General features: G+C 43.1%; 1 protein-coding gene across 3 annotated transcripts in view; it reads right to left on the bottom strand.

The window, feature by feature from the left end:
• pld1b (phospholipase D1b) overlaps positions 1-17,397 on the bottom strand; it is a 50,330-nt gene that overhangs the window by 20,707 nt on the left and 12,226 nt on the right. For all 3 annotated transcript variants that reach the window (XM_078291300.1, XM_078291301.1, XM_071904404.2), the window contains exons 2-12: positions 8,947-9,117; positions 7,844-8,007; positions 6,396-6,538; positions 5,360-5,471; positions 5,168-5,233; positions 4,720-4,778; positions 4,062-4,154; positions 2,906-3,058; positions 1,783-1,932; positions 1,138-1,221; positions 489-570 (exon numbers count right to left, since the gene is read on the bottom strand). In XM_078291300.1, the coding sequence (XP_078147426.1) occupies positions 489-570; positions 1,138-1,221; positions 1,783-1,932; positions 2,906-3,058; positions 4,062-4,154; positions 4,720-4,778; positions 5,168-5,233; positions 5,360-5,471; positions 6,396-6,538; positions 7,844-8,007; positions 8,947-9,085 (1,245 nt within the window). In that variant the 5' untranslated portion in view covers positions 9,086-9,117. The remainder of the gene's footprint in view (positions 1-488; positions 571-1,137; positions 1,222-1,782; positions 1,933-2,905; positions 3,059-4,061; positions 4,155-4,719; positions 4,779-5,167; positions 5,234-5,359; positions 5,472-6,395; positions 6,539-7,843; positions 8,008-8,946; positions 9,118-17,397) is intronic.

Below are 17,397 nucleotides of genomic sequence, written 5' to 3'. Positions count from 1 at the left end.
TATAGTCCGCTTCATAGAGTTAGAGATGAGCTAGTAGACCAGCTAGACTATTAGTGTTCTATTTTGTCTATATATTTGAAAAGCTGCTGGCTAAATTACCCACTGTGCAGTCTTTTCCCTATCCACATCTTGGCTTCCTGTACTTTACTTCCAAACAACAAAACCCTGATTAAAAACATGCACAGTGTACTTTTGCCTCGCAGTAGGTCAAGGGTCGCCGCGGTTCCACAAACCTCACGAAAAACAGACATTTGATCCTCTGTTGACGCTCCAAAATCAAACCAAGTTCAGATCAGACGCATCGGGATAGTTTGAAAACACGCCCATTTGTTGCTTTTGAGTGAGTTTCTGCCTTTAAAGCCTCTTGACCATGAGTGACAAGACATTTAAGACATTTGTTTCAGTAATAGACAACGCACCAATCAGGAGGGCCGGTTAATAATTTCGGCCTGTGAATAAACCAATGAGGAGACGGTTTCCTGGCTCACCGCTTTACGCTTCAGTATGCAGTCCAGACGCCAGCGGTTGCCCTCGACGACCGGCCTCTTCAAGAAGATCTCTGGACTCAACCTGTGGGGATACACACTCTGTGAGACAACACACACTCTCACACACACACACACACACACACACACGGTGGCACACCTGCATATATTTTCATGGATGAATGCACACAGACTTAGTGACACACACACACACACCATAACTACGACTGCAAGTGTGTGTGTATGTGTGTGTGTGTGTGTGTGTGTGTGTACCCTAGTGTAACAGTACTCTCAGCCTCAGACTGTAACTGATCTGTTTGACCAGAAAACCTCCCTCAAAGGTGACCGCTAAGTGCACTCACTGCTCCTTTAAATACACACACACACGCACACACACACACACACACACACACACACACACACACACAGAGAAATCCCCACCATCCCTTCAAAGAACCTCATATTTATCCTGCATATGTACTGCAGGATTTCATCTTGGAGCAACAGTGCAGCAAACATTTAACGAGTAGGATTTCTATTCAGGCTAAATCCAGAGACTTATACACACACACACACACACACACACACACACACACACACACACACACACACACACACAATAAGGGTTCGTCAGACAAACACACATACTCACCACCAGTCTGTGATGAATATCTCTTCTCTGGCTTCTTCAAGAGCATCGGCCACATCCTCCATGTACGTTTTCCCATTCACATACCTGCAGAGGATACACACACACACACACACATACACACACACACACACACACACACACCTGTTAGACAGCACAGACACACAATCACCGCTCCCCTCTCACTTTCCAATCTGTCCGTCTTCTGTCTCTGTTGTTCCATTATGCTTTTTATGGCAGACCTGTTTGCTGCTTATATATGCACACACACACACACACACACACACACACCGTGTCTGTCTCACAGACGGTATAGTGTTGCCCAGCAGGGGGACAGGTGATGAGCAGGCGAGTGTCACTTTCCCTCTCTTTGTGTCGGGTTACTCCAGCGAGACACGCACACACACACACACACACACACACACACACACACACACACACACGCTCTGTGCCAACTGGACCGGACCTCGTCTAGACTCGTCTAGCCACATCTGGCCCGGCTGCCTGGCACAAACTCCAGAGAGCGATTTGTCGGAAGGGGAACGGCAGTATTAAGTGAAATGAAGCTTTATCCTGTCAGCTGAACGGCTAAGATGCAGAACGTGAACGGTAACGCTGGTCGGCAGGTCAGCCGGTTGCCGTGGTTACCATTTGGCGGGGATGTTCTCCTCCTGCCGGGCGAAGGAGCCGAAGCGGTGGTCGGTGAGGAAGGCGGAGCCGTGCTTCTGGACGAAGCCTTCGATGGCCTGACCCCACCAGCGGGCGTGTCGGTAGCTGCTGCACTTCAGCACCAGGGACCTGAAACACACACACACACACACACACACACACACACACATATAAGGAGTTAAGAGTTTTACTGCCCCATAAATGACCATAATATATCACAGCGAGGGGTTGTTTTATTGTTGTTTTTGTCATTTTTGCCTTTATGAGATAGTCTAGTGAAGAGAGACAGGAAAGATTTGGGAGAGAGAGAGAGGGATGACATGCGGTAAAGGTCCCAGACCGGATTCAAACCCGGGACGTCGCAGCTACATGGTACGCACCTCAGACCACTGAGCCACCAGGACGCCCCTTGATTGGTTGTTGATCAATAACAACGACTCAACGATTACCTCACCAAGTGCTGAGATTTCTGTTATGGAACAAAAACCGCCCCCAACTGGAGTTTCAAGACTCCCAGTTACGCCCAAAGGCAGAAAGATAACGATGGAGGAAGCTAAAAAGCCTCTGGATAAATAAAGTTTTATGAATTGAATTGAAATGAATTGAAAGCCTCGTTCTCAAGCCAAAAAAGCAAATGACGAAGCAGTTTTATTCTTCCAGTATTCAGCATGGTGATGTCTCAGCTCTCCACTAGACCTTTCTGTTGGAGCTCTGATCTAATTAGCTGGCCTACTCCGCTCCATTATGAAAATGTAACTTTATTATTTGTGTCCATTACAGGCCACCGTAAACTGTGCCAGAGAACTGTCAATTTTGCTGAATTCCTTGGTTGCTGATAGATACATGCATTACTTGATGCTCCTTTAATTTTGTGCGATCAATCAGTGTAAGAGCAGACGTCACTTTTGTCCAGATGGTGGAAAAACACTTTTATAATGAGCCTGTTTGTTCAAAGCGTTTTCTAAATAACTTTATCTGGACTTGGAAACAGAACAAGCACTTTGTGGAGGTTTTTTTTACCCAAAAATGCCTTACGAAGTGTATTTATCATGGGGAATCGAACCCGTGACCCCGCAGTGTTTAAAGGTCACGCAGCACAGACCTGGACAGGCTGTCGACGCGGACGCCATGTTTGGTCTCGGTGTCTTTGGAGTCCATCTTGATGCCGAACTCCTTGTCTACCAGCATCACGAAGGAGATGGCGCCCGAGTCCGGCTTCATGTACAGCAGGCACGAGTCCTTCACCACCAGCCAGCTGCGCACACACACACACACACACACACACACACACACACACACACACACACATCAGATACACATCTTGTGAATTAGAGGTATTGATTTACTTTTGAAATTTTACTTTAGGCATTAAACTGACGCTCTTATCCAGGAGCAACTCAGAGTGAGTGCAGTGTTAGAATAAGCTTCACTTCCTAGATCGACATCATTACAAGCAACTGATAGTACAGAGGTCAAGGGTCATACTGCCATCACATTAGGCTCGCATCCTTCTTCCTTGATCCCCAACTAGGAACCTTAACTGGTTTGAGACAGACAGTCTTCCTAGTCTGATCTGCTGCTTCAAAAAAATGTTTAAAAATGATAAAAATATGCTTTTAGCTTTGTGTACTTGTTGGCTGTGAAAAATAAGCCATGTCATCTTTACTTATACAGTGGATACTGTGCAACCAGTGAATTTATTGACCATCAAACTAAACCTTGAATAGGCAGTTTAATTAATTTGTGTTTGTATTTATTTTTTTCAGTTTTTGTCATTTGGCTTTTTAACCGACCCAAAACGCCTTCTAGTCGATTTCAGAATAATAATTCTCAGAGGCTGTTGAGAGAAAACCTAAAACTTAAAACCGGCTTTCTTACCGCTGCTTTTGAAAAAGTTGTTTTTGTTTTTTCCCCCCATTTTTTTCCACATACTTTTTACACTTTTTAAAGGTTTCCTCTCATGTTCTTGTGTCTTGTTTCTGTTGCTGGCTGTCTCTTTCATGACCCTGAAGTGTTTTTAACACAATTTGCAATTTGATTTGTATGTGCAAATAAACTGAACCTTAAACCTACACTGTGAAATGAATTTACTTCCCCTCACTGACTCAGATGTTCCCATGTATGTGTGTGTCAGTGTGCTGTGTGTATGTGTGTGTCAGTGTGTTGTGTGTATGTGTGTGTGTCAGTGTGCTGTGTGTATGTGTGTGTCAGTGTGTTGTGTGTGTGTGTGTGTGTGTGTGTGTCAGTAGGCTACTGACCGTTTGGACCAGCGGTAGCACATCTTGCTGTGACCGCAGCAGTTCAGTCCGGGGATGCGATGGCCACCGGATCTCTTCAGCACCATTCCCTCCCTGGAAGACAGAGAGAGGCTGTTTCTACCAGAAATACATCTGTGTTTCTACCAAAAATACATCTGTGTTTCTACCAGAAATACATCTGTGTTTCTATCAAAAACTGTGGCCAAGTTTTCAATACAAGATACCGGTTCAGATAATCAAATTCCTGGTTGTAAAACGATGCTTTTCTCGATGCCTTATTAGTTATTTTTGGTTTAAGTTCTGTTTTTTAACTAGCATCAGTAGATTTTCTCAGTACAAAATGAAAAGAAAGCTTCACCTCTTTTCCTGAATTCCACATTTTGAAGCTTTTGGATACCAACAGAATGAGATAATTTTACTTTTCTTGAAGTTTAAATGTTGTAGAAAAAAAGTGGCATTATCTTAAAAAAAAAAAAAAAAGGCAGATCACTCTACTGTGTAAGATAATACCGCTCTTCTTGAAACCAACTGTGTTGAACTGGAATTCTCTCAAACAAACAGTAGATTTTTTTTCAACTTACAAAACCTAACCTAAAGATTGAAAGAGAGATTTTTTTAAGATGGACGTCCATAAAGTTATTCATAAAGTTATTCTTACAAGCCTTTTGGTCCCAGGTCGTGGATAAATGAAAGCTGACTGACATCAATGAACTCCATCTGAAAGAGAGGAGAAAAAAATTAAAAAATAAGGTATACAAAAATCTGACACCAGAAATCTTTCAAATTTGCTTGCAAAATAGTAACCTTTCAGCTGATACATTAAGTTGTGTTTTGAGATATAAACCAATGAACATCAAGTAACTTTTTTTTTTTCCAAAACTGCATTTTGCAGTGAACTCCTCATTTAGAGTCACTGTCATCATTATCATCACAACAGTCTTTATCTTTCTGCATAAACTCTTTCTAACTCAATAAATCACATTTTCTAAGAGTTTTTCAAGTGAATGGCTGTGCAGTAAAAAAACAAAAAAAACAAAATCCAAATTTTCTGAAGTTTCCCTGCCTTTGGCTTTGCAGAGCATCATTTCCATCATCACCATCCTTACCGTCGCATGGTAGTTTCTGTACATCGACATCTTCAGCAGATTGTTCAAATAATCCTCCAGTTGTTTCTGAAACACACACACACACGCACGTTAGAAACATGTCAGGCACCCTTCGCGAAAAAACAAACCCCTATACCGACAGTGGTGAGGGCGAATGTCCCGCCTCAGGCCGGTGATTGACAGCTGCGTTACCCTGCGGCTGGAGACCTGCTCCTCCCGGGCCAGCTCGTCTCCTCCTCCTCTGGGCAGGTTTGGCATCTGCCTCGCCTCGCTGCGCCGCACCGTCTGCCGCTTCACCGTGTGGCTGCACAGGAAGTGACACGGGCGGGCCGTTAGTGACCATGAAGCGAGGGAATTGTGATTTGTGGACGTATTTCCGAATGAAACAGAAAGTTAGGGCGGGAAGCGGGAAGCAGTATAAATTAAAGTGATCTCACTAGTTTACAGAATTTTCTAGAAATGAATGTCAATATGTTGAAACAAGGCAGAATAAGGCAAACCCCTTCATTAGTATTAAGAAAATGACACTTTATTTGAGAAAATTCTTGAACCAAGTTGATTTGCATTGGAAACAAGTGAAACTTCCAGAGGTGTGACCAAGTCAGCTTCACTCGAGTCCCAAGTCAGTCTCAAGTCTTCAGGCACAAGTCTCAAGTCTAAATGTTGAACAGCAAGTCAAGTCAGAACAAATCAAGAGTCCAGTATCAATTTAATATCTTAAAGAAAACTAAATATCTAGGACTTTTCAATGCAATATGGTTTTAATAGGATAAAAACTTGGTAAGAGCATCATGAGTTTGATTTCTATAATCAGTTTCAACTTCAATAAATTCAATCATTCCATACAAATTCAGAAAACAGAATTTAAATTCAGTCGTCTGCTGGAACAAATCTCATCACTTTCAATCTAAGTCATTTACACAAACACAAGATCTCAAGTCAAGACTTTAGAAACCTTTTCAAGTCATCAAAGTACAAGTCAAAGAGATGTGTTTAGGTCTCTTTAGGTTTCTCACCTGAACAGATTGCATTTCTTTTTTCCCCCTCTCTGTTTTCAACATATTATCATTTGTAGAAGTTAAACTCAACCAAATCCAATCCAGAATAAATGTAGGATTAGGTTTAAATTTAGCTTTACCTTCAGTTCAGTTCAGTCCAGTTCACTAACTTGTGATGATAAGCCAGAGGAGTTGTGATAGGAGTGGCTGAAGCAGCAGCAGCAGCTCACCTGCGGGACGGCAGCGGCAGCCTCATGAAGGTCTTGTAGGTCCTCAGCTCTCGGTGCAGGTCCAGGAAGTGTTTCTCCTTCCTCTTCACCAGCCAGGTGAACTCTCCGTGCCTCAGCTCCATCTTGAACACCGCCGGCATCGACTGAACACACAACCGTTTACATTTTAATACTGTTATTAGTATCAGTGTAATGCTTTACATTTTAGGCTTGAAGGTGCTCCGTGTAGCGTTTTTAAACATCAATATATCACTGTCAGATTAATTGTGATACCTTGGTATTATTACCACAAACAAATCAGACCGTGGTGAAGATGATCGGTGGCCTCTGTCTCATGCCTTTGGTATTGATAGACTACATTTCCCATGAACCCTGTTGCTAAAGCTGCTATGTGTCCTTCTGTGGTGTCGCTCCATATGTCAACTTTGTTGTTAGATTTAGCAACTTTTCAGACTTTATTTCTCAAAAAGCGAGTGACTTTTTTGGACAGTAGAGAACAATGTTAATGTGTTGACTCCCAAAGCGTTTTTGGGAGATGCTGATGCAGATCCACGTGCATTTCTAACATGCTTCTAACTTGTCTAATCCAAACACGTCTGCTAATCACAACGATTCCCTTACAAAGAGCTATCAAGTTAACATGTGATGTAATCCGACGACTTCTAGCAACTTCATCATCAACATGTTGGAAGTGATTTCTCCATCTTCCTTTCCCTCCTTCCACCATCTGCTGCCAGAAACTCTGAAAGCTTTATCTCCGTTTGCTCTGGAAGAACAGAACCTCTTCCTGTTTTGTGCCGTAAAGCGATCCAGCAGATTTCCCTCCAGATCCACCAGGTGGAGAAACTATGGAGGATGCAGAGTAGAGGCTGATAGAGGCTGACAGGCTGCTCACTGATGGTCTGGTTTGTTTACGGTAATTATACTAATGTCTCTAAATGAATGTGGTGATGATTTATTGATGTTAATGATACACACAGCACCTTTAACATAACTGAGAAGGTAGGGTTTTAGTATGTTGCGGGATCTAAGATGTGAAAATTTATCATCATTGCACTTCATACAGTCACTACCAGCACTGGGACGGAGCTAAAGTTGCTCTTTTTTGTTGCTGTCATTTTTGCTTCAACATGGTTCAACACTAATGCCAGTAATGATCCTTAATGAAGAGCTGAATCACAAGACTGCTCTGGTCCTTTATTTAATCTGCTTCAGAAAGGCAAAAAGCAGGAACTTCTGAGTGTGAAACTGAAAAAAACGGCTTTTAAAAGTTTATTTTTTCCTACCGAGACAAATGAATTTTAAGACGATCTTTAAAAATGTGATTCGTTTACTAGAGAAGAGGGCAGGAATCATTTAATATGAATTCATTCACTGTAAACAAATCAAACTGTCTGTGCATCCGTGTGTGTGTGTGTGTGTGTGTGTGTGTGTGTGTGTGCGCGGACCTTGTTGACGCTCCTCTGTGTGGTGACGTTGAAGCGGTCCTGGGCGGAGGTGAAGCGCTCCACCTCCAGGATCTTGGCGGTGATGGGAGAGGAGAGGAAGACCTTGGCCTCCGCCTCCTTGAACCCCACCGTGTTGTAGATCGCCGTGAAGGGCAGACGCTCCTCTGCAGGGAGACACCAGCAGATCACATATCACACACACACACACACACACACACACACACACACACACACACAGATGGCAGATAAACACCAGGACAAGAGCGCAGGTCAGAGGACAGACACACAAACACCATGTTCACTACAGGGTGAACTTCCAGAGTCAAGCATTGCAAAAAAAAATCCATCTTAAACTATTTAATCCAATATTGAGTCATGAAATCTTAGTTTTCAGGGTGAGAAAATTTGACTTGTTTTCTATGCAAATTAACTTGTTTTAGGAAGTTTCTCGAATGAAATGAAACAAGTGAAGCTGAAGTGAAAACCCCAATGGAAGATTCTTCTAAGAAAAATACTATTTTTAGACATCAAGGTTCAGTCTCTCTCTCTCTCTTCCCTCAACAAGTACCAACATCAACAAGTTGACCTTAAAGCTGCATTTTGTCCAACTTTTGTTCACATTAAAATAAAAATAAACAGAATGTACTACGCATTATCAGTGTGTTTCTGTCTGTGACTCTATGCGTTCATGCCTAAATATCCCATTCGCCTGCAGTTGGTTAGTCTGGTCTGATTCTAAGGTCTTGACCCCTGTGAACTCCCAGCAGCCTCTAGGAGGAGTTGAGATGATTCATGTATGAACGATACTTCTGATAATCTGCAATATTCAAACAGCATCCTTCATCCTTCATCTGTTTTTGTGCCACAGAAACCACTGAGGTGCCAGAATCTTGCCCATTTTTCTGAATAAAAGTGAAATAATATTGACCGTTCCCATAACAGTGCATTACATTTATAAATTAGGATTGCACAGTAATTAAATGATCGTTCCTGCAGCCACAAGCCATCACCACCATGACACACAATCCTGTTCACAATCCCACAAACATCCAAAATACACACACTCCTCATGTCAACACACACACACACACACACACACACACCTGGGAGGTTGCCGTCGGCGGTGTCATACTCTCCGTCTCCCAGGTCCAGCTCGCGTGTGTCCAGCTTCTCCATGATGCCGGTCATGTCGGCGGCGACCAGGTGCAGGGTGCTGGACGTCGGCTCGGACTGACGCAGCATGGCTAGCACTCAGACCGGAGCCCAGGGCTCACCTGGAGAGACAGGTGAGGGGGGGGGGGGGGGCGACAATCAACTATTAATCAACTGCTCAAGTCAAGTCAAATTTTATTTATATAGACACACAATTCATACCAGGCCAGTTCAAAGAGCTTCACACACAAGAAAGAGATTTAATAGTAAGAAAATAAGAGCATGCAAATACACAAATACACAAACATGTACACAATTTGACTTGATTTCACTAAAATAACAAAAACATTTTCAACGAATGCTACTTATTCCTATGAAAAGGCTTAGCTGATGAAGACTGTCATGCACAGTTGGTTTCACTACTGTTGACAAAATGTACTTTTATAAGTCGCTTTGGACAAAAGCTAAATGACGTAATGTAATGTAATGTAAATACATAGACATACATGCATACACACATACAGTATATGCGTACACACAAATACACAATACACATAAATATTATACACGTACATATTATGTTGCACTGCTGTACTGTGAGCCAATTTAACAATCAGGGACAGTAAAATCTTAAACTTGGTCAGTCCTCTGACAGCTGAAGGTCAGAATGTGTTGAAGCGAACTGAAGTCAGCCCGAGGCGGCTGATTATTAGACTGAATGTGTAACTGTTTTCTACCATTGTACAAATAATGAGGATGAGGGTTTCACTCGTTCATTAACCATGTTTCATGTTAGGGTCTGCAGACTCATGAGAAGTCGTTCCAAAACACTATCTGTCCGTTTGGGAGGAAAGTCATGTATAGATATTGTGATTTCATTACAATAATTCAATTTATCGTGCAGACTAAGGTCAGGAAAACATAAATCCAACCAGGAACTAAATATTTCTGTCTATATGAAAAGGCTATACATCCATTTTGCACAAAAAAATAAAAATAATCATCTTAAGTTCATCTTTCAATTCCCCTAAAATATTGAGTATCCAGTCAGTAAACATGTTATCACTTTGTCAAACTTGAATTACCTACAATCCTTGATAAAGTAGCGGTATTTCTTTTAATTTTGTGCCATCAGATTTCAGATTTTTCTAAAATTTTTGCTTTTTTTCTTGTGAAATACTGAATAGTTTTCAGCCTCTAGGCCAACTCTGATAACCCTCTGATAACTTGCAGCCCTCACCTGTGACGGGGGTTGCAAGTAAGCATTGCTTCACTTTAAGGGGTCACATACTTTGACATACACTGGTAATCAAAATAAACCATAAGTCCATGTCAAAAATGAAACAACAAAAACATTTAATTCAATAAGCCTAGTACAATACTTGACTATTCCAGTGGCCACAACTGCTCTAATCTCAGCAGTAACTGAAATGTAGCCGGACCGAAAACACAGAAGAAGAGTTGGTCCCGTCGGCATGGAAACGCTTCACCGTTTCCAAAACCTAACTGCTTACCTGTGAGCGATGAAACGCTCCAGGGTTCACTTTCTCTTTTCAGCTCTGTCTTAACTTTCTCTTTTCATGTCCTTCACTTTCTCCCCCCTCTCTCTCCATCTAACTATCTGTCTCTCTAGTTCTGTTTTATCTTCATCTCATCCCTCCATCTCTCTCTCTCTCTCTCTCTCTCTCTCTCTCTCTCTCTCTCCTCCCAGCAGCAGATCAGATCAGACGAGACTCTAATCCAAACAGCAGGATTAGCGGCCGGGGGAGACGGAGGAGGAACGCAGGAAACAGAGCAGATTTCAACCACATTCCTCAACAGGAGTGTGTGTGGGTGTGGAGGGCAAAACGCAGTGTGTGTGTGTGTGTGTGTGTGTGAGTGTGTGTGTGTGTGTGTGACAAGTACACACCTCCAAAGGTGTGTACACTGACCCAGAAACATGGATGTGACAGGAATTGCCAGCAGAGAGAGAGAGAGAGAGAAAGAGAGAGAGAGAGAGAGGGAGGGAGAGAGAGACAGAGAGGGAGATAGAGAGAGAGAGACAGAGAGGGAGAGAGAGAGAGAGGGAGAGAGACAGAGAGAGAGGGAGAGAGAGAGAGAGAGACGGAGAGAGAGACAGAGAGAGAAAGAGAGAGAGAGACGGAGAGAGAGATAGACAGAGAGAGAGACAGAGAGAGAAAGAGAGAGAGAGACGGAGAGAGAGATAGACGGAGAGAGAGACAGAGAGAGAAAGAGAGAGAGAGACGGAGAGAGAGATAGACAGAGAGAGAGACAGAGAGAGAGACAGAGAGAGAGAGAGAGGGAGAGAGACAGAGAGAGGGAGAGAGAGAGAGAGATGGAGAGAGAGATAGACAGAGAGAGAGACAGAGAGAGAGAGAGAGAGGGGGAGAGAGACAGAGAGAGACAGAGAGAGAGAGAGAAAGATTGATTATTCATCCAACATACCAGAGAGAGAGAGAGAGAGTCTCAAATGTGATATTTCAGAGCTTTAATTACAGCTCTCCCACCAGGCCAATTACTGAAATGTTTCAAACGCCACAACACAGCGGCACGCTGCATCGTCCCTCCAGGTTTGATCAAAATCAGTTACGGCCTTTCAAAGTTAGACATCTTGTCCTTTGTCCTGGTGGATCAGTGGTCTGAGGCACCAGGTCCGGCACAAGACCTTTACAATAATAATCAACTTTATTTGTATAGCATCTTTCTTAACAGTGTCAAAACACAAAAGAAGAACCAGAAAACAATTTAAAAAAAAGTAAAATATAGGGAATAGATATAGCCTAAAAGAGGACATATAATTAACACTAAAACCAAATACTTTGTTGCATGTCATCCCTCTCTCTCTCCCAGTCTTTCCTGTCTCTCTCTACTTTGAACTATGTAACAAAAGGCGAAAATGCCCAAAAAAGAATCTTAAAAAAAAAAAAAACACAATTTTGCCCTTTAATTATAGCTCCCCAATTAGCCCAACCAGTGTAGCGTGTTTAAACGCTGGAACTGGTGCGTGTGTTCAGTTCAAGTCAATTCAATTCAATGCACTGAAGCACAGCGACACAGTTATCGGTTAAATAATTCCACTAATGTTATTTAAATACCACAAGGTCGGATCTATGTTACCTACCGTTAATGTTTGAAGCAGAAGACGTTTCTACGGTTACTGTTTACAAATCCCGTTAGTAACACAGGAGAGTTCAGCAAATGGTGGAATGTTACGTTTCACTTTTGTTTTCACACCGGGAGACTCTGAGTTCAGTGCTGCTGGTCTGCTGTCTGTACATCTCCACATTACAGACATGAAGTGATGCGACATCAGGAGCATTAGAGATCGATTTAGATCCATTTATATACAGTGACCAACTTTTGATTTTGTGCCTCTGTATGGGAAACACTGCATCTCTTAGCCACAGACGCCCTCTAGAGGCCATCTGATGAAGCGACATCTCACTAAGCGTTACCTGACTGACTGACTGACTGACTGACTGACCCGAATTGTGATGCCCTCGGCTGCACTGTGGGAAAAAATTGTCATTTAATTATAGCGCCCCCATCAGGCCAGCCAGTGTCATTTTCTAAACACGAAAACACAGCGCCAAAATGCATCGTCCCTCCAAGTTTCATCAAAATCACACCAGTGTCCAAGTGTCAATCTCTGACATCTTACATTTGAATTTCAAATTTTGACATTTAATTGTAGCGCCTCCATCAGGCCAATTATTAAGTTTGATAATGCATCGTCCCTCTAAATTTAATCAAAATCGCACCAGTAGTGTCTGAGATATATCGAGTTCAGAATTTTGCCATTTAATTACAGCGCCCCCTTCAGGCCAACCAGTGTCATTTCTTAAATACCTGAACACTGCGGAAGACGCTTCATCCCTCTGAGTTTCACCGAAAAAATTGGAGTTCGTGGTGTTTGAGACAAGTGTGTGAGTCTATGTGTGTGTGTGTTGCGGCGGTTTGACGGTGTGTGTTTGAGCAGTCATGCATGACGGTGTGTGTTTGCCCGTTTCTCCTCTTGTAAAAGAAAAGAACAATAACTTCGGCTGCAGTGGGTGACGTCAGGAGGCGAGCAGGTCCGGCCGCCCGAGCCGGAAAGTTCTCTTCCGTCAGAACGGCCTCCCTCCCTCCTTCCCTCCTCACAGCAGCAGGACGGGCCCACACTCTTCTGACTGTCCACCTTGAGCCAAAAAATCTCAACGCTGCATTTCTCTTTCGCAGCAATCCTCTTTCTCCCTCGTCCCAGAGGCAGGGAGGTCTCTTTTGTCTCCTCTACATTCACAGTTTTGGCATTTACTACACACTGCTGAGTCACTGTTTGTCTAAGATTGAACAAACTGAGCAAATCGTGACTCTAGTGCTGCTTTCCTTCCACTCTTTGCTGCTCTTTATCTCTACATTTTGCTACTTTATCGTAAAGTAAGAATCCGATGACATTTTCATATAAATAAATGTCTGTTCTGCTACTCTATCTCTAGCCTGATATTCAGACTGAATGGCCATTTCGTTTCCACTCCATTATTCAGCCTGAGATTGTCTCCTTGTTAGCCGTTTTCTGTGTGGGGGGGTTGATTTTCCCCGAACCGATCACTAGTGACCGAGGTATCTGAACCGATCATGAACCGATCACTAGAGACTGAGGTATCTGAACCGATCACTAGAGACTGAGGTATCTGAACCGATCACTAGAGACTGACGTATCTGAACCGATCACTAGAGACTGACGTATCTGAACCGATCACTAGAGACTGACGTATCTGAACCGATCATGAACCGATCACTAGAGACTGAGGTATCTGAACCGATCACTAGAGACTGAGGTATCTGAACCGATCACTAGAGACTGACGTATCTGAACCGATCACTAGAGACTGACGTATCTGAACCGATCACTAGAGACTGACGTATCTGAACCGATCATGAACCGATCACTAGAGACTGAGGTATCTGAACCGATCACTAGAGACTGAGGTATCTGAACCGATCACTAGAGACTGACGTATCTGAACCGATCACTAGAGACTGACGTATCTGAACCGATCATGAACCGATCACTAGAGACTGAGGTATCTGAACCGATCACTAGAGACTGAGGTATCTGAACCGATCACTAGAGACTGAGGTATCTGAACCGATCACTAGAGACTGACGTATCTGAACCGATCACTAGAGACTGACGTATCTGAACCGATCACTAGAGACTGACGTATCTGAACCGATCACTAGAGACTGACGTATCTGAACCGATCACTAGTGACTGAGGTATCTGAACCGATCACTAGAGACTGACGTATCTGAACCGATCACTAGTGACCGATGTATCTGAACCGATCACTAGAGACTGACGTATCTGAACCGATCACTAGTGACCGATGTATCCGGCTGCTCTGATGTTATTTTCAGTCACATTGATGCTGAGCGTATTTACTAACTTCACCAAAAATGTCTTTTTGAATGTGTTTTTGACACAAATATCGTCTTTGCAAAGACAATATCTTGGTTAAGGAATGATTTCAACAAATATTATTCTGTCGAAACGCCAATGAAAAACCGTTGGACGAGCGGTTCAAACTTTAGTCCCGCCCACAAAGGCGCTGATTGGCCTGATCGTTTTTCCGATCGAGAAATCGCCGTTGAATAGAGCAACTCCAGACTCTCTGAAGAGTGAGCGGGTCGCGATTCAGGAGTCTGGAACCAGGCTACACGATCACCGACTGATATAACACAAGCTTTTCCACTGACTGTTCTAACCATCCACACAGGAAGTGATGCGTTTTTCGTTTCCAGTTTGTTTGGAATAAACAGAAGAAGAAGAACTGGGTAGTTAGCATGAGCAGTGATAGCCACCATGACTGAACAGACAAAGAAAAGAGAAACTCAAACTGCATCAACAGAAAATCCAAGCTCCGCCCACACTGTTTGATTGACAGGTGATCTGTGGGAAGAGCAGTGCAGAAACACCACAGTGAGGCTGAGGAACAAAGATGGAGACTAAATAGCCCAAAAAGAAACAAACAAACAAAGCAGGAATCTCATGGATAAGTGGTAGTTTTCTGTGTTTTAAGTAGTTTAAGTAGTTTAGTTTTGTACAATTATGTAAAAGTCCCTGCTTCTAATTGTTCGCCAACAAAACTTCAAAACCTGTGAATATCAACTACATTTTTGGGTGCAAGTTAAACAATTTCAAGATATTCATATTTGGTGAATGTGATAATTTATGCGACGTAGGAGGCTGACTGGATCCCTGGTGTACGAGGTCTATTCCTGTCTCACAGTTCTTATACGGATCATCTGTTTCAACAGGCTTCTTCTAAGAAAAGGATTTCTGTTTGGGCTCCACAGGAAGTGAAATCATGGTTTCACTGCGGTCCATCTGCTTTCAGTTCCCCCTCCACTCAGACCTGACACCCCCACCTATTGTATTACTACTACATATACTTACTATATACACTACTATAACTCCCACAACCACCAGCCCTGAGATTGTCCTGTAGCCTGTCTGTCAGCAGCCAAAGTGCCTTTGAGCAAGACACTGCTAATCCTAAAGCTACAGTATATCCCTAAAATGTAACACGGATCCCAAGAGTTTATAGACCGAGGTTTGACTCATATGGGTTTTTAAAAGGCTGATACTGATATTTTTACACTGAAGTCACCAATAGCTGATATCTTTAAATTTGACTATTATCATGCCAAAAAAAAGAGAAGTATTCAGTGTTTCCCTCCAGAGTTTTCTTCTCATCAGGGTGGAAAAGCCTCTGAAACAGCATTCAACTCTGGGAGACATTACTGCCTTTAAATGAAGAATTCATTTACAAATAAAAGCCTAACTGGTCAACAGGTGTTCCAGTCTGTTTTTCTGTAGCTGAGGTCAGAGGTCAAACTCCATCATGTCAGAGGAGAACGAGACGACTGGCTGATATCTGATGTTTAATAAAAGGCCAGTGTAGAGTGTGATACAACAGACGATCCGCACAAAATGCTTCCACATGAAGAATTTAATAAAGATGTTTCTTCTTTATTAAATTATTCATACGGGAGCATTTTTGTATTTCACTTGATGTTTTCTTTGATCCGGCAGCTGTCCAGGTAAAGTCTGCAGAACCTGAACAAGTCTGCAAAAAGTTTTCATCAAATATTCCTTCTTTCTGTCTCTCTCTCTCTCTCTCTCTCTCTCTCTCTGTCTCTCTCTCTCTCTCTCTGTCTCTCTATGTCTCTCTCTCTGCCTCTCTGTCTCTCTATGTCTCTCTCTGCCTCTCTCTCTGTCTCTCTCTCTCTCTCTCTGTCTGTCTCTCTCTCTCTCTCTCTGCCTCTCTCTCTCTCTTTCTCTCTGTGTCTCTCTCTCTCTCTCTGTCTGTCTCTCTATGTCTCTCTCTCTGCCTCTCTCTGTGTCTCTCTCTCTCTCTATGTCTCTCTCTATCTGTCTCTCTGTCTCTCTGTCTCTCTCTCTCTGCCTCTCTCTCTGCCTCTCTCTCTGTCTCTCTCTCTCTCTCTGTGTCTCTCTCTCTCTCTGTGTCTCTCTCTCTCTCTGTGTCTCTCTGTCTCTCTCTCTCTCTCTATCTCTCTCTCAGTATGGAAAACAAACTCTCTCTTGATGCAAATACCTCATGCCTCAGCAACCTGTAGCGTACTACCATGAAACAGTAAACACATGCATGTGTCCACACACACACACACACACACACACACACACACACACACAGAGTATAGGCTGTAGTATGCAAACTCTTTCAGACTTGTGTCGTGTCTTCTCTCTCTCTCTATCAACCGAGATTAATGTAAAAACTAGACTTCCTTCGCACATTGTTCCATTGTTTTATTGAAGCAGAGTGTGTGTGTGTGTGTGTGTGTGTGTGTGTGTGTGTGTGTGAGTCTGAGGCGTGTCTAGCGGGCGATATTCACGCTGGCAGACATCTAACAAAAAGCTCTTGGTGAAACCGGTGCTGCAGGGCGAGAAAAAACAAAAAATGCCCCGAGGGGAAAAGAGGAAAAAAAACAAGGAAAAGGAAGAAAGAAAGAGGCCAAAGTAAAGAACCAGTCCAGTTCTGAGCAGATCACTGAGATTAGACAAAAAAAAAAAAAAATATATAGAAACCCCACACAGCTGGATGTGGGAGCACAAAAGGCTCCGGGGCGGCTCTCGGTGCTCATATTCCAGCTTGTGTTTCTCTTCCATAAAGTCCGAGCTAAAACACCCGGGGCTTGAATTACGCTACAGTACCTGCTGACACACTCTTATGCAACGCTCTTTTGTCTGACGTGGGACAGAGACGGATGTTTAATCGTCCTCCAACATCTATAAACACTCGGGACGGCTTCCATCAGGTCCTGACTGGAGTGTCGCCGCCGCAGAAAATCACAGAGAAAAACACAAGGAAGCTGCTCTGCATGAAAGAGATGAAACA

Source organism: Centroberyx gerrardi, chromosome 22 (genome assembly GCF_048128805.1).
Source record: "Centroberyx gerrardi isolate f3 chromosome 22, fCenGer3.hap1.cur.20231027, whole genome shotgun sequence".
NCBI classification, from domain to species: Eukaryota; Metazoa; Chordata; class Actinopteri; order Beryciformes; family Berycidae; genus Centroberyx; species Centroberyx gerrardi.
This window is presented reverse-complemented; position numbering and strand designations above follow the sequence as displayed.